This window comes from Rana temporaria, chromosome 1, assembly GCF_905171775.1.
Source record: "Rana temporaria chromosome 1, aRanTem1.1, whole genome shotgun sequence".
NCBI lineage: Eukaryota > Metazoa > Chordata > Amphibia > Anura > Ranidae > Rana > Rana temporaria.
Window position 1 is genome coordinate 59,931,964 of NC_053489.1, and position 24,828 is coordinate 59,956,791.

The 24,828-nt window shown below is 45.2% G+C and overlaps 1 protein-coding gene across 1 annotated transcript in view; it reads right to left on the reverse strand.

Moving 5' to 3' along the window:
* Nucleotides 1-24,828, reverse strand: part of CPLANE1 (ciliogenesis and planar polarity effector 1) — a 185,927-nt gene that overhangs the window by 122,978 nt on the left and 38,121 nt on the right. Inside the window, exons 11-14 of the mRNA XM_040338483.1 lie at nucleotides 22,894-23,046; nucleotides 20,440-21,173; nucleotides 12,296-12,507; nucleotides 10,535-10,615 (exon numbers count right to left, since the gene is read on the reverse strand). Coding sequence (XP_040194417.1) covers nucleotides 10,535-10,615; nucleotides 12,296-12,507; nucleotides 20,440-21,173; nucleotides 22,894-23,046 — 1,180 coding nt within the window. The remainder of the gene's footprint in view (nucleotides 1-10,534; nucleotides 10,616-12,295; nucleotides 12,508-20,439; nucleotides 21,174-22,893; nucleotides 23,047-24,828) is intronic.

The window sequence follows — 24,828 nt, forward strand, 5'->3', positions numbered from 1 at the left end:
TGCAAAGAAAAAAAAAATAAAGCTGATAGAATGGCCCAAGCAATCACGTGACTTGAATCCAATCGAAAATCTATGGAAAGAACTAAAGATCAGAGTTCATAGAAGAGGCCAACAGAACCTTCAACATTTGAAGACTGCCTGTGTAGAAGAATGGGCCAAAATCACACCTGAGCAATGCATGCGACTAGTTTCTCCATACAGGAGGCGCCTTGAAGCTGTCATTACCAACAAAGGATTTTGTACCAAGTAATAAATACATTTCAGTTGGCATATTCAATACTTTTTCCCTGTATCATTCCATTTTATCACACATAACTTACATTCTGAACTTATTTGTTTTAGTTTCTTTGTATGTAAGAATTGTATGGCTTGTTACCGACATGTGGTGAAAATGTTATGTCAATAGAACGTTTAGAGCCGGTTCACACTGGAGCGGCACGACTTCGGGGGCGACTCGGCCAGGCGACCTGAAGACGACTTCTAAGGCGACTTGCAAAATGACTTCTGTATAGAAGTCAATGCAAATCGCCCTGAGTCGCCCCCGAAGTCGTACAAGAACCTTTTTCTAAGTCGGAGCGACTTGCGTCGCTCCTATTAGAACGGTTCTATTGACTACAATGGGACGCGACTTTTCAGGCGGCTGTGTCGCCTGACGAATCGCCCCAGTGTAAACCGGGTCTTAGAAATATATTTACCTAGGTAAAAGGGGACGTGTTCACACTGGGGGTCATTTACGAAAGACAAATCCACTCTGCACTGCAAGTGCACTTGGAAGTGCAGTCACTGTAAATCTGAGGGGTAGATCTGAAATGAGGGGAAGCTCTGCTGATTTTATCATCCAATCATGTGCAAGCTAAAATACTGTTTTTTATTTTCCTTGCATGTCCCCCTCTGACCCAAATCGACTGCACTTCCAAGTGCACTTGCAGTGCAAAGAGGATTTTCCTTTTGTAAATGACCCCCACTATGTCACAAAAGTGAGTACACCCCTTACATTTTTGTAAACATTTTATTATATCTTTTCATGTGACAACACTGAAGAAATTTCACTATGTAGTGAGTGTACAGCTTGTATAACAGTGTAAATTTGCTGTCCCCTCAAAATAACCCAACACACAGCCAAAGTCTAACTAGCAAAGGGTTAACATTTAAATTCTTTCAAGCTCAAGTAAGAGAGGCATCTCTAAGTGTAGCAATTTGGTTACATTTAATGAAAGTACAACATTTAGCAACTCACATGGTTGATGATTTTTAACAGGCACAGCTAATAGTTAAAAACCCAAAGGTAGCTCTTCTCAACGAGCCTGTCATTGATGCTCCCAAGCATGTTCAAAATGTAATCCACTTCATGTTTCTTGCGGCAAAAAAACTTTATAGCGACTGCTTGAAAGAAACCAGTGGTAGATCTAGCCATTATGAAAAATAAACGCACACGGATCATGCTCAACAAAAAGCTGGTCGGTATCTTTCAAGATTAGACTGTTAAGTTCGACTGTGTTTGAGATCCTTGGATTAAGTATCTCCAACTGTTAGCCGACTGAGGAATGGAGGCGGTCGTTCAGACAGTCCTTTTTCCTTTTGCTTGGTCTCTTTCCTCTTTCTCCTTTTTTTGTTTCTTTACTTTCTTTGTCTTTCCTTCTTTCTAATTCCCCCCCCCCTCCCCCTTTTCCTTCTTGGATTCACACTTGCCTTTTCATTTAGTTGTGTTGCTTCCACTTGTGGTTTGCACATTATGTATACTCACGGCCCATGCTGGCGGGTGGTGGCAAAGTATGGGTTCTAATGTACCCCCTGGTGGGGGGTTTTCTTAATGGGACTGCCATTTGTTCTATGAGAATCCCTTTTTTCTTTTATGTTGAATTACTCATCTATATGGCATCCCCTTGTGTCAGAAATAACTGGTGGTATAATATTAGATTTCTCTTTTTTTTTTTTTTTTTTTTTTTTTTTCTTTTTTTTTTTTTTTTCCACTTCAGACTCCGCTCATACTTGACAACGAGACTTGCTCACGGTTAGACCGCCCTTAACGTCTCTTTGGTGGCTTCGCATCATGCGTGGGGTTTTTTTTTTTTTTTTTTTTTTTTTTTTTTTTTTCCCTTTTCCCTCCCCTCTTTTCCTACTTTTTTTTCTTTTCTTTCCCCCTAGCCCCCCTCCCCCCCCCCTGTCTGTGTGCCTTGCAATCTTCTTTTTTTTTTTGTTTTCTCACTTATCCACTTCTGTCATTCCTTGAACAAACTTTTCCGAAGATTTAAAAACTTTCCATTTTTCCCACACCTCATTATATCTATCCACTCCTCCTGTCTCTCCACAGGCCAGGTACTCCATCTCTTCTATGTATTCCACCCTTTCCATCAATTCTTTAATTGATGGCCTTTTTGGGTGTAGCCAGTTTTTTGGAATCAGGGCCTTTGCTGCATTTAGCAGCACTGGAACCAGGGTTATTGCGTATTGTTTTTTTGTTTTTTCGGTTCCATGAAATAGACAGGGCAATGGGCTACACGGGATCCTCTCCCCTGTTATTTTTTCGATATATTCCAGGGCTTCTTTCCAATACTCCTGTATTCTCGGGCAATCCCACCATATGTGCATAGTTGTCCCTTTTTGCTTACAATTCCTCCAACAAAGCTCTGAGTTTTTTGGATGGATTTTATTCATTCTTGATGGGGTCAAGTGCCATCGAACCATACACTTATAATTTGCTTCTATGGAAGTTATATCTGAGGCATAATTATAAACTGCACCTATCATTTGTGATTTGTCAATCTTTTTACCCAAATCGCTTTCCCATTTTTCTAGGCAGGGCAGTGTTTCCTGGGTCTCGAGCTCCGTTAATATTCCATATGCTTTTGATATACCATGTGTCAGTGGCCCATCTATACTGCATATTTTTTCTATTGGGTTTAATGTTTTTTCTTCACGAATCGGTTGTGGTAGTGTGCTCACAAAGTGTTTTAACTGTAAATACTCCCATTCACTCATCCGTTGCTCCCCTTCTCCCACTATTATATCCTGTCTTGCTTTTATTTTTCCCCGTGTGACAATATCTTTTAATTTTTTCTCACCCAATTGCTTGCCGAAACGTGTTCCATTACCTGGTGGGAAGAACTTTGTGCCTGCTAATGGGATTAATGGAGAGTTATACTCCCATTTTTCCCGTCTAAATAAAGTGTCCCATATTTTAAGAACATTTTTTGTTATACTATGTGTGTTTGTGCCCAATTTCCTCGTCTTTGGTGGTATCCAAATGTTTCTGTTTAATTGTGCATTACTTATTTTCTCTTCCATACGTGCCCATTTTTTTTTGGTATGTGTATTTGTCCATTCTACTAACCTAGCTAAATTAACGGCAAAATAATATCTTTTTATGTCGGGGAGTCCCAACCCGCCTCCTTTTTTTTTCAGGCTCAGTTGTGTGTAGCTTATTCTGGCCTTTTTACCTGCCCATATATATTTCGAGATTATTGTTTTAATTACCTTAAAGAAGCTTTGCGGTATCTTTATTGGGAGCATTTGGAGTTTATATGTTATCTTCGGTAGTATCATCATTTTAAACGCATTTATCTTTCCTATCCAGGAGATGTGTTTTCTTGCGAGATTTTTCAAGTCTTGGTTAATGTCATTAATTAAGGGGACGAAGTTGGCTATGTAGAGTTTTTCAACTGTTGGTGTGATCTTTATTCCTAAATATGTAATAGCTTCCTTTTCCCATGTAAATGGGAAATCCTTCTGCAGCTCTTCTGCTTCTTTTTTTTCTATCCCCACATTTAGAATTACTGTTTTTATCGGGTTTATTTTAAAGTTGGAAAGTTCACCGTATCTTTTTATTTCCTTTATAACGTTAGGGAGGGAAACTCTAGGTTTAGTCAGGTATAGGAGTATGTCGTCTGCGTATGCCGCCACCTTGTGTTCGTCATCTCCCACTCTCACCCCTCCTATGTCCGGGTTTTCCCGGATTTTTGCTAACAGTGGTTCCAGTGCTATTACATATAGGAGGGGTGAGAGCGGGCACCCCTGTCTGGTACCATTTTTCATTTCGAACGCAGACGACATACTCCCATTGACCTTTACCCTTGCCGTCGGGTGGCTATATAGGTTTTTTACCCATTTCAAAAATCTTGGTCCCAGACCTATATTTTGTAGAGTTTCCATCATAAACCCCCAGTCGACTCTGTCGAATGCTTTTTCAGCATCTAGAGACATGAGTACGACTGAGGGTTTCTTTTTTGGATCCTGTTGTAGCAGCAGCAGGGTCCTTATGCTATTATCTCTCCCCTCTCTGCCCGCTACAAAGCCTGCCTGATCTATATTTATTAATTCCGGCATTAAACTTTTTATCCTAGTTGCTAGTATTTTCGCATAAACCTTTAGGTCTGCATTTAACAATGCTATTGGTCGATAGTTTGAACACAACGTTCCATCTTTTCCTGTTTTAGGGATTATAGAAATACTTGCTAGCAGCGATTCTTTTCTCATTTCCTCTTCCTCTCCTATTTTATTGAAGTAATTACACATCTCAGGGACCAAAAGTTCTCGAAATTTTTTATAATATTTAATCGGCAAACCGTCGGGGCCTGGACTCTTACCACCCGGTGTTTCCTGGAGGGCTCTATAAATCTCCTCTTGAGTTATAGAGGCATCCAGGGATTCCCTGTCGTTTTGAGTTATTTTAGGTAAGTTCACTTCTTTTAGGTATTCCTTGATTTTCCTTATTCTAATATTTTGCTGCTCTTGAGTTTCGTTAATTCTTATTGAATATAATGTACTATAATAAGTCTGAAAAGCTTCCGCAATTTCCGATGTCTTATATTTCATAAGACCGTCTTGGTTTTTTATTTTTTCTATGTAATTTTTTATTTTTTTTTCCCTTGATATTCTGGCTAGATATTTCCCTGGTTTGTTCCCCCATTTATACCTCTCTTTTCTGACATTTTTGAATATTTTCCTTGTTTCTACCTTCATCAAGTCTCTGAGCTGGGCCCTCTTTATCACAATTTCTTGATATACCTCATTTTCTCCTCGCTCTTTATGCGTTTGTTCCAGTTCAAATAATTCAGATGTTAATTTTTCCATGTTTAATTTTCTTATCTTTTTTTTCCCTGCTCCAATTGCAATTAATTTCCCTCTAATGTATGCCTTATGGGCCTCCCAAACAGTTGCCATCTTTACTTCTGGTGTATTATTAAGAGTGAAATATTGTTCCAAGTCGATTTTTACTGTATTGTTTACCTCTGTATCCTCTATGAGTTCTTCGTTTAAGTTCCACGTTCCTTTTCTTTGCTCTATCTCTTTGAATCTTATTTTCACTATTACCGGAGCGTGATCTGAGATTGTGGTTACCCCTATTGATGTTTTAACTACGTCTTCCAACGACTCATGGTCTACCATTATATAATCCAATCTTGAATATGTTCCGTGCACAGAAGAGTAATATGTATAGTCCTTTTTATTTGGATATGTAATCCTCCAAGGATCTATTAAACAGTGACTATGCATTTTTTTTCCCAATATTCTTAGCTGTTTAATATTTCGTCTCTGTGCACCAGACGTATTATCTAGATGATAGTCCATTGAAAGATTGAGGTCTCCTGCTAAAATTACTTGACCTTGCTTGAAGTCCATTAAAACGTTCAAGAGCCCCCTCAGATATTTATGAGGTTGTCTATTTGGACAGTATATGTTTGCGAGCGTATATTTTTTCCCTTGGAGTACCCCTCTCAGAAACAAATAACGTCCATCTGGGTCAACTTTCCTATCTTCTATTGTAAAAGTGATGTTCTTCCCTATTCCTATAGCAACCCCCTTAGATCTTTTCTTTGGGGAGTCCCCGTAGTACCAAGTGGGGACTGCCCGAGAATACAGTCTAACATTTGAGTCCAAAGTTATGTGTGTCTCTTGCAAAAAAACTATTTCAGCGGAGTACCTTTCGACCTCTCTTAATACCATATGCCTTTTTTCCGGGCAACTGAGACCTCTTACATTATATGTTATAAAATTTATATTTGTCATTTCTTTCTCTTTTTTTTTTTTTTTTTACCTTTCTCTGATACGTATATTTTTTTCCGTTGCAAGACACACAGATCTAAGACCCCCCACCAGGCCCTTCTATTTTCCCCCTCCCCCCTCCCCCCCTCTCCCCTTCTCCTGTCTCCCCCCCCCCGCCCTCCCCTCCCGTCATATCTTGCCCCCCTGTTCTTCATGTGGGGCTTTCTCATCGCCTCCCCCCTCCCTCCCTTCCCCCCAATCGATCCCTGACCCTATGGTCTTTTAGAGCTTTTTCGATTTGGCGCTCCAGGCGCTCTTTTGCTCCTTGGGCTAAGGTGGAGTTCTATTTTAGCCCGGTCTCCTACCCCCCTATACTGGGGAATTGGGGAAGGAGTGCCCTCCGGATCCGCCCCCTCTCCAGTCCCGCTCCTGTAGCTTACTGTTTAGAACCTCCCCATCCCTCCTCCCCCCCCCTTTCCCCCCCCCCCACTCCGCCATCTAACGTTTTCAGTCCTTTTTTGGTGTTGGGATATCTAATCTCTGACAAAATTCTGGCACTTCCTCTATAAACCTCAGTCTTGCCGAGATACCGTTTTTCCTGCCTATCAGGCAGGCTGGGAAACCCCAATTATATTGTATATCATGTTCCTGCAAGACTCTTAACAATGGTTTTAAGTTTCTTCTTCTATTTAACGTCTCTTGTGATAGATCTTGGTATATTTGAATATTATGCTGATCGAATTCTAATGGCGACTTCCCTCTCAGTTTTCTCCATAGTTGGTTCTTCTCTTCCCAACTTTCAAATCGCACTATAATATCTCTAGGGTATTCCTGTGCTCTCTCTCTAGCTCGTCTTATCCTATGCGCACGTTCTATTTTTAGTGGGGAAGTTATTTCTCTCTCCAGTATTGGATTGCAAATTTTTCTTATTGTTTCTGAGAGATCCTCAGCCTCTGTCGTTTCTGGAACTCCGCGTATTCTTATATTCTTCCTTCTTTCCCTATTTTCTTGATCTTCTAATTTATACGCCTGTTCTCGTTGATTTATTTTTAATGCTTTTATTTCATCTTCTAATTTTTTAACTGAGGTTATGTTGTGATCGACTTTTTTCTCAACTTCTTCCACTCTTTCCAATATGTGCCCCATATTTCTCTCCATTTTTTCCATTTGCGTTTTAAGTGATCTTTCTAGAGCGGCAAACATTCCTTCCATTTCCTTTTTTGTTGGCAAAAGTGTAATGTCCTGCGTTTCTTCTCTGTCTCCCTGTCCCAGGTCCATCTCTTTATCTGTTTCTCTATCTTGATCTGTTTTTTTCTCTAATAGTGACTCTGAGAGAGTTTCTGAGTCTGTCAAGATATTAACAGTCCCTTTTTTCTTCTCTTTCTTCTTTTCCTTTTCTACCTGGCCTCCTCGGGTTATTGACGGTTTTTCTATCTGCTGATTTTCTCCATTTGTCCCATGGGTCACAAATTTGCACATTGGGCCTGGACTTTGACTTAAGCGGGGGACCTTTGGGATTGCCCCGCCTTTTACTCCTTTTCCCCTTGTGGTCATCCTTCACCCCCTTTCAGTCCTGCTGTAGTCCTGATTGCTTACCCGTGCTTCTTGCTGCGCTTGTGATTAAACTACACCGCTTTACAGCAAATTCTATAGTAAGACCCCTTTGCACTTATGGGAGGTGTATGCTGCACGGGACAATGCCCTTTGGTATCACTTTTTAAAGTTGATTTGGTATTTCTACTTTTTGGCTTTGGTTTTAAATTAAAGACCTTCGGAGCACCCAGCACGTATATTAACCCCCTTCTTCTGTCGGTCACCAGTGCGCGTCGCACTCAATGACCTCCTTTTACAGGTTTTCAGGGCTTTTTAGTATGGTTAATTATACTGTTTGCTGTGCTTTAACCATTATATCCGTCAGTTTATAATTACGTTCTCTGCCAGGCCTGCGTGTACTTATATATTATAAATATTGCAGTATAATATAAAAAGGGTCCAAGATGTGTTACATCTATGTTGTCTAATAGAAGGGAGAAAAAAAATTAGGGAACACGGAGAGAGGGGAAAAAAAAAAAAAAAAAAGGGAATTCTCCCCGTCTCTCTCATCACTCCCAATGGGCAAAGGGGGGATGTAACGGGGGGGCCGTCACCAAAGCTTTAGAATTACCAGCATCCTTATAATCACATCTCGAGAAGCACAGGAAATGACAGAAAAGCACTCATGTCCCTTGTATCTCCTCATTGCCTGTCTTCATATCAGTCCCTTCCAGTTACCAGTTCTTCTGTAAAAATGTCCCATTGAGATTTATGTATATGTATACTTATTTTTTTTTCCTTAGTTCTTTAACTCGTTCTTTAACTCATAAAAAGGACGTTTGTACTCACCACTCTGCCACTTGCAATGAGCTCAAACATGTACTCACCAATCTGGTAATTTTCACACAGGGAGAGGAAAGGATAGAGACTGCTGTGATATGTTTCCCTGTGTCTCTGGACCTACTTTTGCTGACATTGGCGGTGGGCTGGATCCTTTCCCATGGGATTTTTACTGCCGGGTTGCCTGGCGCCGTGTCTCCCCTTCCCTCAGCCTCCTCTTCTATATTACTATCTGGAGGGGGGGTGCGGTGGGGAGGTGCGGCTCACCTCAATAGCTCAGCCACCCGTACACTCCGTTGGAGGGAGACTTATCAGCCTGTTGCCTCAGGGGGGGCTCCGGCCCCCGCTCACCTCTGGGAATCCCCCCCCTTACTTCAAGCACTGTCCCGGAGCTCCTTCCTCTCGTCTCTGCACGCCACTGCAAACCACCGCCGCCACCCAATCAGCCGGCGCGATCCAGGAAGCCGGGGAAGCCGCACTGCCAGCGCGTCAGGCTAACCCGATCGAGGGGGGTGAGGATCCGATCCAATCCGCTCCAGGGGTCCGCGACTTCAGCCCGGGGGGGGGGGGGGGGGGGGGGGGCGACCTAGCGGGAGGAACAGAGAATCCGGCTCCTAGACATCCTGGACATCCCCGGTCCTCAGAGCGGGCTGGAGAGCGAGCACCTCCGTCTAGCTACTCCTTCACACTGACCGCGCCATCTTCAGACTCCTCCCTTCCTCATTAGATTTCTCTTTTATACCCGTTTTTAAATGTTTTGATATGCTCCACCTGCGTTGTGGACCCTATTGTAATTATTTTCAATAAAAATATTGAAACAGAAAACGGGCACTTCCAAGCAGGCATCCGGGGTAAAGCTGTCCACATAGACCATCCTCCGCACTAGGGGTCGACCGATTATCGGCGCAGTATCGATAACAAACGGTATCGATATTACCGAAATGACTCAAGTGGTTGTACCAGGGTGATGCCTGCAGTGGTACAATTCTAAGCAGCTGCTTGGCCGTTATCACAAGTAGTGGGGGGGGGGGGACCCACCCTCCCACCCCCCTTCGCTGCTCAGCCCGGGTCTCCTGTCCAAACGGGAACCCCAAATGACCAGCTGGCATGTCCGCGGCCTGGCCAGAGACACAAACCAAGCCAATTGCTTGGTTTGGTCTCGCATATAGTAACCCTAGATTACTCTCATCCTAAAGGCCAGTTTTAAAAAATAAAAAGTATTCAAAACCGATGATCTTGGAGTTTTGATTATTTTTCAGTGCAGTGGAGGGGTTTGAGGTCTTATAGACAATTGCCTATTACTGTCACAAGGGTTGTTTACATTCCTTGTGACAGCAATAAAAGTGATAAAAAAATGAAATAAAATATACAGAATATAGGCACCTGATATCGGCCTTAAGAAAGCCGGGGGAAAAAAAAAAAATAAATTGGTATCGGCTTTCACCGCTGTCAGTCTCTAATCTTGCCCGGGAAGTCTACCCTGAAGTAGAGCGATCTGATGGTCTATGTGGACAGCTTTACCCCGGATGCCTGCATACTTAGATGTGCCCGTTTTAATCATCAACCATGTAAGTTGCTAAATGTTGTACCTTCATTAAATGTAACCATATTGCTACACCTAGGCCCCTTTCACACGGGGCAGATCCACTCAGCGGAGTCAGCCAGCTCAGCAGGAGCTTGCTCTCTGTTAATCCCCGCTAAGCCGGTGGATGACAGGTCCATCCCTGCTCACTGAGCGGGGAGGGACCTGTCAGAGCCCCGCTGATTTCTATGGGGAGATCGGACGAAAACCGACAGCATGTCTGTTTTCATCAGATCTCATCCAATCCGATCTGCCAAGATGGATGACAGACTTATCGCCATACGTCTGTCTTGTGCGGATCGGATGGCAGGCAGGTGTCAACGGACACATCTCCGCTGACATCCGTCTGCCCATAGGAGTCAATGGATGGCCCACTCGGATACGCCTTAACAAACGGACAGGCGGATTCGAGCGGGGTTATTATGTCAAAGGGGCCTTAGAGGCGCCTCTCTTCTCTTTTATACTCTGTAGCGCCTGCTGAATTCCGATTTATGCATTCCCTTGCAAACTTTTTTTTTTCCCCATTTGATTTTCCATTAGAAATCGTCACATCTAGGAAAATGGTACGTTTTCATGCACGGATGCATTACAATTTACCCTGAAGACTGGCTTCCAGTAATTCTCTCTTCCAGAACTCTACTGATTCCTTATATGACCCAAACAAGAACTGTTCTTCACCTAAAAAAATAATAAAGTAATAATCAATTTTAGATGGATATAAAACAAAGTTTAAATCAAAGTGAATCAAATTCATATAACTATAGGTAGGTTTTTAGCAAATAAAGATACCAAAAGCTCTCTTAGGCCTTGTTTATACTTGCTTTGCTAGCATTTGTCACCTGTCCGCTTGTTCAACTAATCATGTAAAGTACTGGCATAACAACCCAATTGCAGGAATAGGATTGGCTAGCACTCTCTTTACTCACCGTGCTTGACAAGCAGCCTCCAATGTAAGGTGAATTTGGCAACCAGGTGAATATTGATAAATTGATCAACTATGCTTGTGGGCCGTTTGATTTTATCAATACTCACCTGGTTGCCGACTTTATCTTACATTGGGTGAGGAGAAGTTGTATCTCCTCCTCACTGCCTGGTTTTAACCCCCTAAATGTCAGACTAATGCGCCACAAACACATGCTCACCTGAGCTCAACAGGAAATATAATTCCTGCTTTGCAGCCACAGCATGCATACACCCCTGGCCGCTGCCTTTCCAGCTAAAGTGGAGCAGTAAAAACACACGCCCCAACCTGAAGTGTAGACAAGGCTTTAGAATTTGGTGAGATCTAGTCAGATTAGGACAAGAAAGGAAACGCTTAAAATTTTTATTTTTTTTTACTTTAATGAATTCAAGATTTTGGTGTGATCTATATCACCAACTTACTTTTATTTAACAAGCTGATCGATCAGTGGATTTAAACATGGATTTCCATGTTTTCTTACCTTTCTTTATTCCTACCTATTACAACAATTTTGTCTTGCATGGAATCATGTATTAATGTATCCAATTTTCAAGAGTTCCAACATTTTATTGTAGTTAGATGACCATTCAGCAAGACCTAATGATCATGTCCTAAAAGTATGTCTTCAAGAAAAGTAAGTGTAAAAGGAGCACAGTTGATGTGAATATAAAAACGCTTTATTGAGAGTAAAGATGATACAATATAGCCAAGGCGTTTTGGGGGTCAAAGGACTTCCTCAGGGCTACTGATGAATGTTATTGAGAAAGGATAATTTCCCAATAAGCAGCCCTGAGAAACCCTACGCTAAAAAAAAAAAAAAAAAAAAAAAAACGGCGTGCCCTCCACCCTTTAAAATCCATACCAGATCATAATCAGGGCACGCAGTCTGGCAGGTCAGGAAAGCCCCTCCAACCTTACCAGGCCACATCCCCCTCACAAGACAAGGGTTTCTTCCCCAAAAGCCTGGGCTGTGGTTGTTGTGGGGGATCTGTCGGCAGGGGGTTTATCAGAATCTGGAAGCCCCCTTTATGAAAGGGGCCTGCAGATCCCACCCCCCCATGTGAATATGAGTATGGGGTTTTTGACAATTCCTTTATTAAATAAAAACACAGTGCCCCCCAAGGTAATTCCATCGTCAATTATTGGACAGTCTATACAAGGCTGCTATGTCCACAATTTCAATCATGAGCATTTTCCAATAAACTGCATGCATGGTGCAGGTTCAATTACTTTTAGAACTATGACCATTGTAGATGTATTCCCTATAGAGTGTAAAAGCCCTCTACTTTTAACGCAATAGCGCCTGCAAACCGCTCCAGTGTAAAAGGGGTTTAAAGAGAGAGGGGAAAAAAATCTGACATTCACAAACACATATAATAAGAGAAACACTACTTTACCAGTTACAGGAAGAAGACACAAGCTCTGGCTCAGATGTTGGTTTGCTGATTGCAGCTCAGTTTGTATGTGACACAACAGTGACACAATGGCCTTTTCCTCACTTTGAACTCTAGGTGACAATTGCATGGTCCGATTCAATGATATCTGTTTTCTCAAACGTGTCTGGTACCAAAGGGTCTGATTATACAAGAGTCTCCACTGCACAGCCAGCCTGAAAAGCACAATAACCAAACAATTCACATTAAAAGCTGTAGTAAAGACATACAAACAAAAAAATAAAAAGGGGGAATCCTGATTTATTGAAAATGCCCCCAAAATAAACAGTTTTTATACTTTAAGCAGAATACACCTCTTCCTAATCTCCTGTGTTAGGTTATTTAAAGGGAAGTAAAATATTAATAATTTAGTATTTAAAAATAAAAATGGCCAGATATTTTGAAGGCAAGTATGAAATACTGTATATGAATATTTCTGATGTGTTCATTCTAGCCAGCAATGAGAGCTGTAGGTTTCTTTGTACAAAGGCTGTAACTGCTGTGCTAAAACTTTGTTGAATATCTGAAGCACAAATCAAAGCAGCTGGCCATAGACGGTTTGAATCCTGCTGAACCGGCCTAGATTCGAACCATGTGTGGGCAAGCTGAATGTACCAAGTTGATTGATCAACTTGGATACAACCAGCCTGCCGGATTCACTTGCGATTATCACTAGCAGGTGCTTTGGCCAAAGACAATTGCTCGGCAGGAGGGATTCCCCTGTCAGCACTAAGGGCCAGATCCACAGTGAGAGTACGCCGGCGTATCTACTGGTACGCCGGCGTATCTACTGATACGCCGGCGTACTTTCACATTTCCCGCGTCGTATCTTTAGTTTGAATCCTCAAACCAAGATACGACGGCATCTGGGTTTGATCAGACAGGCGTACGGCTTCGTACGCCTTCGGATCGTAGATGCAATACTTCGGCGTCCGCTGGGTGGAGTTCGCGTCGTTTTCCGTGTCGGGTATGCAAATTAGCTTTTTCCGACGATCCACGAACGTACACGCGGCCGTCGCATTCTCTTACGTCGTCTCTAGTCGGCTTTTTCCGGCGTATAGTTAAAGCTGGTATTTTGCGGCGTATAGATAGACTTGCCATGTTAAGTATGGCCGTCGTTCCCGCGTCGAAATTTGAATTTTTTATTTTTTTTGCGCAAGTCGTCCGTGAATCGGGATGGACGTAAGTCACGTCTAAGTTTAAAAAATGACGTCGTTGCGACGTCATTTCGCGCAATGCACGGCGGGAAATTTCGAAACGGAGCATGCGCAGTTCATATGGCGCGGGGACGCGCTTCATTTAAATTAATCACGCCCCCTAATCGCCAATTTGAATTCCGCCGCCAGAAATACACTACATCATCCGTAACTTACGGCGCAAATTCTTCCAGGATTCGACTTAAAGCCAGGTAAGATACGGCGGCGTAGCGTATCTTTGATACGCTGCGCCTATCCATTTCTATGTGGATCTGCCCCTAAGTGTGTTGATAGGGGAATTGTGCAAATTTCTTTCCTACAACCAGGGGTTGAAGAAATTTGCACCGTCTATGGCCTGCCTACGCTGGGTACACACTCAGTTATTTTTTTCAGTCAACTAGTGGTTTAAACATAAAAAAAAGAAAATAAACTGTTCTGCTGAGACATTGGGGGAGATTTCTTATAACTGGAGCACTCAGAATCTGGTGCATGGTAGCCAATCGGCTTCCAACTTCAGATTGTTCAGTTAAGCTTTGGACAATAAAACCTGGAAGCTGATTGGATTCTATGCAGAGCTGCACCAGATCTGCATAGAATCCACCACTCTCCACCCCTCATTGTATCCTGAATACACTGATCAGCGCTTGAAACCATTGGCTGCAAGTGTTGATTGAATGCTGGTGTTCCAGTAGGTCCATTCTAACAACTGGCTTCTGTAGGACAGACAGCTGTACATATGGACCGAAAAGAACCAGACAATTTTCAGCCTGTGTGTACCAGACTTTAGTCACAATGCTAAATGAGCTTGAACAGTGACCACTTCTTACCTCCATCCCTTCTTTTTCTATGAATTGATCTGTAATGGTACCGATTTTCTATAAACCTAAAAGTTAACCATAACTTCTCTTATCTGCAAAAAAAGGATTTTTGTACTCACCGTAAAATCCATTTCTCTGAGTTCATAAACGGACACAGCCTTCATTGACCTTAGGGTTATGCTTCTTCCTACCAGGAGATTTAGGCAGAATTCTACAGCACTTAAGGTGTTAAAAACTTTCCTTCATGCCGCTCCTCCCAGGGGGCGTGGCTCCCCCAGGCATAACCCCCACTCTGCTCTAGCAGCTTCAGTTCGTAACAAGCAGTACAAACCAAGGAGGGGTGGGTGCTGTGTCCGTCTATGAACTCAGAGAAATGGATTTTACGGTGAGTACAAAAATCCTTTTTTCTCTTTCGTTCATAGACGGACACAGCCTTCATTGACCTTAGGGACGTCCCCAAGCAGTGTCAAAAAAATTCGAGGGGTGGGAAAATAACACAGCAAAAACAGGTTACACCCCAAACAAAACCGGAGTTACTCAACGGAGGAACTCCAACCGTAAACTGCCGCCTGTAACACCCTGCGGCCGAAGGAGGCATCAGAAGATGCACTCACATGCACCTTTAAGACTTAGAAAAAGTGTGGAACGACGACCAGGTCGCTGCCATACACCCCTGTAACACAGAGGCATGATGTCAGAAAGCCCAAGAGGCCCCGATCGCCCTGGTCGAATGCGCCGTAACCCAAAAGGGAGGCGCCTGCCCCTTCAGGGCATAGGCCTGAAGCACAATCCGTCGGATCCACCCCGGAAAAAGGTGGCCGACGAGACTACCAGGCCCCCTGGTAGAACCAGCCAGCGACACGAACAGTGAGACCGACTTCCGGAACGGAATCGTAGCAGATAAGTACATACGTAGGGCCCGAATCACATCCAGAGGATGTAAAAGTGGCCACCTCCCTCCATTTCGGCCAAGGACATAAGGATGGAAGAACAATGTCCACACCAACGTGAAAAGCCGAAACCACCTTGGGGAGAAAAGACGGCTGCGCCGCAGCACCACCTCATCCTTATGGATGACCAAGCAGGGAGCCATGCAAGACAAGGCCTCCAGTTCAGACAAACACTAGTCTGATCGAGGTAATTGCTACCAGAAAAAATCACAGTGGAAATGCCCACGACGAGCCACGGCCACGTGACAACGCAGACCTTCCTGGGCTAGAACCCAGAGTCAAATGCCTGAAGGGCAGGTACTCTAGCACTTGAGCTAAACCTGCTCCCGTCTCGTGACAGTCAACAAAAAACCTCCCGAATGTCCACAAAGGGAGCATCCAGAAGAACCAAAAGGACTAAATACAAGTCCCATGGGGGTAGTGGAGGGGCCATATGCCAGACCCCCAGAACAGACGTACGCACCAAGGAGTGAGACGCCAAGGCTCATTGAAAGTAACAGCCAGAGCAGAAAACTGATTCCCAACTGTACGTAAGGCGAGAGCCTGATCCACTCCCTGCTGTAAAAAACAGCAGAATCCTGGATACCACGTACGTACGTACGTACGTACGTACGTACTAGGGTGCCATTTCATCTCCTCACCAGAGATGCAGGCCCTCCACGTATGATGTAAATCCTACGTGAGGTAGACTACCGTGCCGGCAGCACGGTCGAGACCACCGAGCCCAATAGGCCTCGGGCCTTCAGCCCCAGGCTCTCAACAGCCACGTCGCTAAGCCAGTGGCTGTAAAAACAGGGTGGAAGATCGGACCCTGTAACAGAAGATCAACCCCCAGGGGAAAATGCTAGGGGGCGTCAGCCACCAGACGCACCAGGTCCGCGTACCAGGAGCGACGCGGCCAATCTGGGGCAATCCGAATTGATAAACACCCTCGGCTTCCACTCTGCGCAGCAGGCGAGGAAGAAGCTACCGAGGAGGGAAGGTGTAAAGCAGGCGATAGCGACCCCAAGGAGCCACCAACGCGCCTGACGCGTCAGCCCACGGGTCCCGTGACCTGGCCAAAAAACATGGCACCTTCCGGTTGAGGCGGGACACTAGAAGGACCACGCCTGGAGTGCCCCACTTTCGGCACATATACTGAAAAACCCCTACGGGTGGAGAGACCACTCTCCGTGGTCAAGCACAATCCGACTTAGGCGTCGGCTTGCCAATTCCGTACTCCCGGAATGTACACGGCCAATAGAGCCGGAACGGACCCTTCGGCCCACCAAAGTATGTGCGCGACCCTCGTCGCTGCAACAGAGCTCTGTGTGCCTCCCTGAAGGTCAACGTACGCCACAGCGTTGACGGACAGGGTCCCGAATGGTCGGCCCTGTAGATCCAGGGACCCCCAGGCAAGGCAAAGCTCGATTCAGAACAATGATTGGTAGGTGGGTCGCCACCTGAGTCCAGCACCCCAGGGCTGACTGGGTGCCCCAAAAACCCCTCCCACAACCGGAGAGGCTGGCATCCGTCGCGACCACTGTCCAGTGGCTTGGCCGAAACGACTTCCCGGCCCGAAGCACCGGAAAACATCAGCCACCACACCAGGGACTAGATGACTCATCCGAACCTGGTAATCCAGAGATGACGGAAGCTAGTCCCCACGTGACAACAGGTCCTCCAGTAGCACCCTGGCGTGGAATTGGGCATACGGAACCGCCTCGAAAGAGGCCACCGTCAGATCCAGAACCCTCAAGCAGAATCGCGGAGATGACCACCACTAGGTCGACAACTGCTGCCCAGCAGATTGCAGAGTCTTAAATTTTTCCGTTAGGAGAACAAAACTCCCGCCCCGGCGGAATCCAGGACTAGTCCCAGGAATTCCAGTCCCAGACGGGACCAACACTGACTTCTGGACAAAACAGAAGCCAGCCAAACTTCCTGGAGAGTCTGACACGTGATAGACACGGCTCCACAAATGCAGAGTTCTCAGAAGCTCGTAGGAGAATGTCGCCCAGACACCCCACGATAAACCCCCGCTGACACAGCCGGGCCAGTATCGGGACGAGCACCCCGGTAAAAACCTGTGGTGTCGACACCAAGTCGAGCGGGAGGGCCACAAAAAGAAAAAAGTCCTCCCTGACCGCAAAGCCCAGAATCTCTGGTGCTTAGAGCATATGGGAACATGCAGGTATGCGTTCATGACATCCAAGGACGCCAGAAAAAAATTCCCATCCTGAAATTTTGTACTTCACAAAAAAACAAACGAGGGCCCTGAGGCCCAGGATTGGACGGACCCCGTCCACCATGGGGATTACCAACAGATTGGAGTATTACCCCTGAGACCGTTCCATTGAGGGAACTGGCACCATCACTCCCCCGATCCGAAGATCCTGGACAGAACCAACCAGCGAACCGGAGGAAGCCAGAGGACGGAGGAAAAAAATCTGTTAGGCAGCCAAGAGAGAAAATCTATCTTGCACCGCGAGAAAACCTCGCAAAGCCAACGGTCGGAAAGAAGAGGCCTCAACCGAGCCGCAAAATCACAAAGCCAGCCCACCACCCGACACGGGCGGGGGCAGACCTACATGCGGAAGCAATACCGTCCGCAGGCCCATAAGGCACGTGGTGCCAGGCGCGTCACAGCCCCGCAGCGGGGGCCTTAGCACCCTGCAGAATACCCCCCGTGCTGGGCGCACGAACTGCTCGGGAGAGGAGGGCCCTCGCCGACGGCGAGGCTCCTTGCCCTTCCTAGCAGAGGAAGCAGCGTACTCTTACCACCCGTGGCATCCCTAGGGGTGCCAACCCGGGAGGCCCAAAAAGCCGCCCACCCCTAAAGGGGTGAGTCCACCAAGGACCCTTTGAGGATCGGTCCGAAGACCAGCATGTAAGCCACACGAGGCGGCGCAAACACCCCCACACAGGCGGAGGCCCTGGAAAGCAAGGGAAGCGCATCCAGGACCGACTCACAGACGAACTACAGACCCCGAACCAAACGTTCAGCTAGGTCCTTACAGGGCTCAGCAGCATCTTGTGCCCCCAGCTCCTGCAGCAGGAGCTACAGCCCTCTAGTCAGAGTCTGTGACACCAGAGACCGAGTCAAGACCGGTCTCAGCGGGGTACCCACAGGCAGGAGCCCCTTCCACGGGCAACGTGGCGGCTTTGCTCCATCCGGACACTGGAGGGTCCACAGGAGGAGAGACCCACCTACTTACAAAGGGGTCGCAAAGCATTCAGGGACTGCAAAAAATATATATATATATATATATATATATATATATATATATATATATATATATACACACTGCGGTGTAACATAAAAAGTCCAAATAAGGAACACAGTTGCAGTGCGCTGCGTTTTTTGCGGAACCCAAAAGGGACCGGTACAACTGGTACCCCCGCCAAAACCACAAACCGTCTAGTTACTGAGCTATAAGCTCTAACCGCAGAAAATAAGAGCTCCAACAAATTCCTTGGTCGCGTGGGTTTTTTATATCCCGCATCCACTGACACCACAGAACCAGACGCAATAGCCGGGCATAGTATAATGTCAGCGGCATCCCCCGAAGCAGGCTCAGGGAGGGGGCGCTTTTTTACCCCCCAACCAGGCACTAGCTGCTTCAGAAATAACACTCCCTCAACAGAAGTGGCAGGGGGAGGGGCATCAAGGGTTAACTCAGGCCTTAGTGGGGAGGATAGTACCTAGTACAGGCTCCAGGGCATCCCACCACCGAGTTACCCAAACTGCTAAGCAGAGAACCACCCACGGTCACCTCCCGGCTGTTCTAGCTCTATTCTGAGCATGAGGGCCCCCAGGGAACTCACCACCCCGCCTGGTGCATCGCGCTGAGAGGAGCCTGATGATGTGCTGAGAAGCCGGCTGCGCTGCTGACAGTCCCCACGGAGAGATTCGCGGTCTCTCCGAGCGCTAAAACGGCCACACGAGGACAAACGAAAATTAAAGATGGCCGCCGTAATGCAAAAAAACTGCCAAGGACCACAAGAAAATGGCCGCCGAGATATACAAGGCGCGACTACGGCAAAATGGCGGCCGTGGCGCACTTTTTTTTTTTTTTTAAAACAGACAGCCAGCAGCCACAGCAGCATAGTAAAACAGCACACAAGTCCCGCAGAGAACACTACAGCCCCCTGCAGTGAACACACACAGCCCCAGCTAACACACAGGCCCCGGTGATAATAAAGAGACCCCAGAAAAAAACCCCCTCACAGCCGCTACCCAAAAGGGAAGGAAGGAGAGGAATAAGGGAGAGAGGAAAGCAGGGCGAACCCTCAGTCGACCTCCCCAGGGAAAATTCCAGCCAGACCACTTACCTGAGCAAGGGTCACTACTTACCTGTCCTGCGACTACCGGCTGGAGGTATCCCAGACAGAACCAACGTCCGCTAAACGGCATGGCTGTCGGCCAGACACACTGTGACAAGGCCATAAAGACCGGTCATATGTGTGCCCTAGAACCGAAGTTCCCCGGCCGCCCCTGGAGCAAAGGGGCCTGTCGTGGACGTCCCAAAGCTGAGCTGAGGGCCGGCACACGCTCGAAGGCCGAACCTGGGGGGACTACAAGGGTCGAGGACCCAGCCTGTCACCCAGTCGGCTGTTGATAGAAGAATCGCAGGATTCAAAAATGCAGGAACAAAATAATAAAAATCGAGAAAAATCGCAAGAAAAATCGCAAGAAAATTGCAAGAAAAACTCCAGAGTCCAGGACTCCAGAGAGAGCCTGACTCTCCTGTCGGTTAGGCAGAAACAAACTGAAGCTGCTAGAGCAGAGTGGGGGTTATGCCTGGGGGAGCCACGCCCCCTGGGAGGAGCGGCATGAAGGAAAGTTTTTAACACCTTAAGTGCTGTAGAATTCTGCCTAAATCTCCTGGTAGGAAGAAGCATAACCCTAAGGTCAATGAAGGCTGTGTCCGTCTATGAACGAAAGAGAAAAGTAATTATTTGTACTTGAACTTTCCAAAACCCCAATTTCTCTGCTTCAATGACTGGCTTACTGCCCCAGGTGCCTGCTCAAAGCATGACATCATATCAAAGGCAGTCTGTTGCAGGGAAACACCCCCAGATGTCATTAGATTTATTATAGTAGAAGTTTTGCTTTGGAATTAGATGCTTCACACCAAAAACATCAGTTGCATTTCCAGTACCTTTTCTCTGACATTCTGCTGTTGGTCACTGAATTTGGAGGTTCCTTGAAAACATTGCATGAGCCTTTGAAGGGCTGTATTAGTGCTTCAAATATAGGGGTCTTCACAATGTCAAGATGCGCTACATCACCCTTAGAATAACCAGCAGGGACAGACTCAAAACGTAAGCCGTAAATTGTGGCCAGGTTTTGGGAAACCATCTTTAACCAATAAAAACCTTCCACCAGACTCTTCGAGTAAAGCTGACCTTGCTGAACAAGAATCAACTTGATGACTTCTGCAGACAGTTTTATCATGTGTCCAAAGGCTTGCCGCGGCAATACATCCCAGTATAGAGCAGTAAGGCACTGCTGTAGAACATCAAAGTAAGAAGCCCACAGTGCATCTCCTCTTCCTGAAGCCTTAGAGGGCTTATTTGATTTTAACATAGGGCACTTGGGACTCTGAAGAAGAGACAGGAAATGAGTCAAGCACCCCACAGTGTACTGTAAAAGACTGTCTAATTCTGCTATATTTCTCATGGTCACTCCGGTGGTCCATGCTGTCAATAAAGTTTTCCTGATATGCAGCAGTTCATGAAGCATGTCGCCCTTTACCATGCTGTGGTCACTGGCATGGATGGTATCAAACATGGAAGCAAATTCTAGCCTGCCCTGCTCAGCTCTGCCAAATGTACTGTCTGATGGAGCCATGTATTTCAAATGTTCCTGATCATCTGACTCCTCATCATCATCCTGAGGACAAAAGAAAAAAAAGTGAAGTGATCACAACTACAATTCAGGAAGACTGCTCAACCAAACCTTAAAAATATTTCTCCACAACTGTTACTACTTAAAGCAGAGTTCAACCGAAAAATTGAACTTCCACTTTAAGAGCAGGTGACCCCCTGACATGCCACATTTGACATGTCATTTTTTTGGGGGGGGGGGGGGAGCAGAAACTTTTTTTTAGAAGGTTCCAGCTCCCACTTCCTCCTGGGGCTCCGCAGCACCGGAAGGAAGTTCACCTCTCCTTCTCCCTCTCGGTAATCATCTGGGACACGTCACAGGTCCCAGATGATTGCCCGGCCAATCATGGTGCACAGCGCGGCTTGCGCGTGCGCAGTGCATGCCCAGCTGTGAAGCCACAGTCGGGCACCCACCTTCATGATGCCAGCGCCACAGAGGAGAGGGAGACGAGCAGGGCTTTGTACGACCGCATCGCTGGAGCCTGGGACAGATGAGTGACCGATTAATAAAAGTCAGCAGCTAAACTTTTTGCAGCTGCTGACTTTTATATGGGTGGAAATCCACTTTAAAGGTAAACTAATTTTAGGCAAATTTTTGTTTTTTTTACGTTTTAAATTTGTTAATAATTAATAAATTATTCAAAATCTTTATATTGCCTTTATACTTTCTAGCAAGCTGGATTACTCCACTAGTTAAAATCATATTCGTTTTGAAAATATTAAACACAGGTCTACAGATTCATTAGGAAATACTGGTCCTTGTTTCCTCAAAATGCTGAATGATTGTGAAGATAGTGTACAGATTTGTACATATTCGCCAGCACACTATGGATCAACAATCACCGTCCAACTTTTGGATGGTGATTGTTGATCCATAGTGTGCTGGCGAATATGTACACTTGCTTGATGTTTCCAGGACCCAACTGGTAATTGCTGCAGCACCCACCATTTTAAGAGCCATATTTGCCCGGAACGTGTGCGATAGGAATATTGACAAGACCGATTGTGAAGATAATTTCTTCTTTACTTGCTCCATTCTAGTCTGTCAGCATCTCCTAGAAGCCTAATTTGTGGACATTCCTATGATTTAACACTGACATCATTCACACACGTCAGTGTAGCAGCACTGCGGACAGTCTACTGTGTACGAGTCTCAATGCAGAAAGTGAGGAGAGCACCAACACCCACCCCCTCTAGCTGCCATGCTTCCTCCCTCTGCTTGTGCTGACACAACGCTGGTCTCGGGCAAATGCCTGGTGCCCAGGACCAGCATAGTCAATCAGCTCTAATTCATTATTCTTCTCATTCAGAGCAGCATGGCTAAACAGTGGTGGTGAGGGGGAGTTGGCACTGTCAACCACCCTTGCTCTGAATCTACTGCACTAATTGAAACGGGACAAAGTGCTACATGTACTTTATGCCATGGAAGGCATCATATAGAAAGCACGTGGCCTAGACTTTTTTTTAAGACATTGTGTGCTTCCTGTGACCCCTTTAGGTCTTGGCTTACAACCGGGATGGGTGTGGAAATCTTGCAACTAGAGTACCTGAGACACAGAAGATTTAAAATAAATTCAAATTTCTGCCTTCTACTACAATCTGAAATGTAAGCTTTGGTTGGACTGACCCTTAAAGCAGTTAAATTCCTTCATATTAATTGGTCCATATTAGAGTTACAGCATGTATCCTTTATAAAAAATAAATAAATAAAACATGCATTTGAATACCTGTAATATCCTCTCCAGATGGCCACAGATTTCCTGCTCGTCCTGCAAAAAGCTTGGCACGGTAGAAGGCACTGATGGAGGTTTATCAGCATCTTTCGATAAAGTGGCTTTCAGAGAAGACAGGGACCTCAGTTTAATCCCATTTTTCTTTGACTGTAAAATGAAATCTCAGTATTTTATAAGAAATACGGGGAACTGCTAAACAAGGACATTGTTTAAATCGGTTGTAGCAATACTACAAGGTAATTCAAATAAAAGCAATTTTACTGTTCCATATACAGTTATTGGTTGCTGCATTATTACCACAGGATACATTGCAATTATAGCAAGCTAAAAGTCCATATGCGATAAATCCCAACACCAGATCAATGTGCTCTGAGATATAACTTTCAGTTTTTCCACCACGAGCGCTCAATGGAAAGGTGGTCACTCACCAGAGATGTTTGACCCCTTTTTAAAGGACAGTCAAAAAGCGCTTTTGGAATACCAGATTGATTCTACTAGTAGCACAATTCCACTCCGCTGGCTGCTCATGATGGAACTAGGATGTAAAAAATTACTCCACAGGAGACACGGGTAAAAATCTCAGTGTCATAATTTTTAATATATATAAAAAAAAAAAGCAGTGCTTGGAACTAAGTGTAATCAGCGTGTGCAGGTCAGCAAATCTCTTGAGGGTGACGTGCGTTCCACATCTCGCTCCGGTGGGGAAAGCCTAGTGTGCAATGTCAAGTTAGGAGCAGCCAATGGAGTGGAATTGTGCTCCTAGTAGAATCAATCTTGTATTCCAAAAGCCCTTTTGGACCATCCTGTAAAAAGGGGTCAAACATCTCTGGTGAGTAGGGATGAGCTCCGGCGTGTTCGCATAGTACACGTGCAGAGCCCGCCAGGAAGTCTGCACGGCGCTGCGCTAATCACAGTCAGGGAGACGTTGTCCCGATGCTCGGCTGCAGAGATCGAGAAATGTCTCCCTGCCTGTGATTAGCGCAGCGCCGTGCTGACTTCCTGGCGGGCTCTGCACGTGTACTATGCGAACACGCCGGAGCTCATCCCTACTGGTGAGTGACCACCTTTCCATTGAGCACTCGTGGTGTAAGAACTAGAAGTTATATCTCAGAGCACTTTCATCTGGTTTTGGGATTTATCACATATGGACTTTTAGCTTGCTATAATTGCAATTTATATATCATCTGTGTCACATATTTATGTTGGATGTGATTATTGCATACATTTATTTATTTTTTTCACAGCCTTTCACTGAACATTTATAGTGCCTTATCCCTTATTTTAATATCTACACAGTTTGGTGATATGTTAACTTTTAAAGGGGCAACAGTTTGTTATATGTTCTTAACCGCACAGGGAGCCATTATTGGTTTATATTTTTCATTACCACAGGTTATGGGTTTAAAATGGGGCAGGAACCTGTGGCACATGGGCCCAAGATGGCTGTAAGATGCAACCCAACACAAAATCTTAAACTTACAAATGCATGAGAACACATGCGGCTGAAGAACAATTTGACCATGTCTCTTAACTAGACTTTAAACCTTCCCCAAAAAAAATATCCCACTCTTCACAATCACACCCTATACATGTTATCAGTTTTCGGCAGCTCATATATTTATAGTTACATAGTTAGTCAGACTGAAAAAAGACACAAGTCCATCTAGTTCAACCATAAAAAAAATATATATATATATAATATTGTACAATCCCATATACCCAAAAAAAACCAGCAGAGCATTCTCCAATTTGCTACAGCAGGGGAAAAAGTTCCTTCCTGATCCAAAGAGGCAATCAGATTTTCCCTGTATTAACTTTATTTATAAATGTTAGTAGCCAGATATATTATGTACATTTAGGAAAGTATCCAGACCTTTCTTAAAGCAATCTACTGAGCTGGCCAGAACCACCTCCAGGGGGAGTCTATTC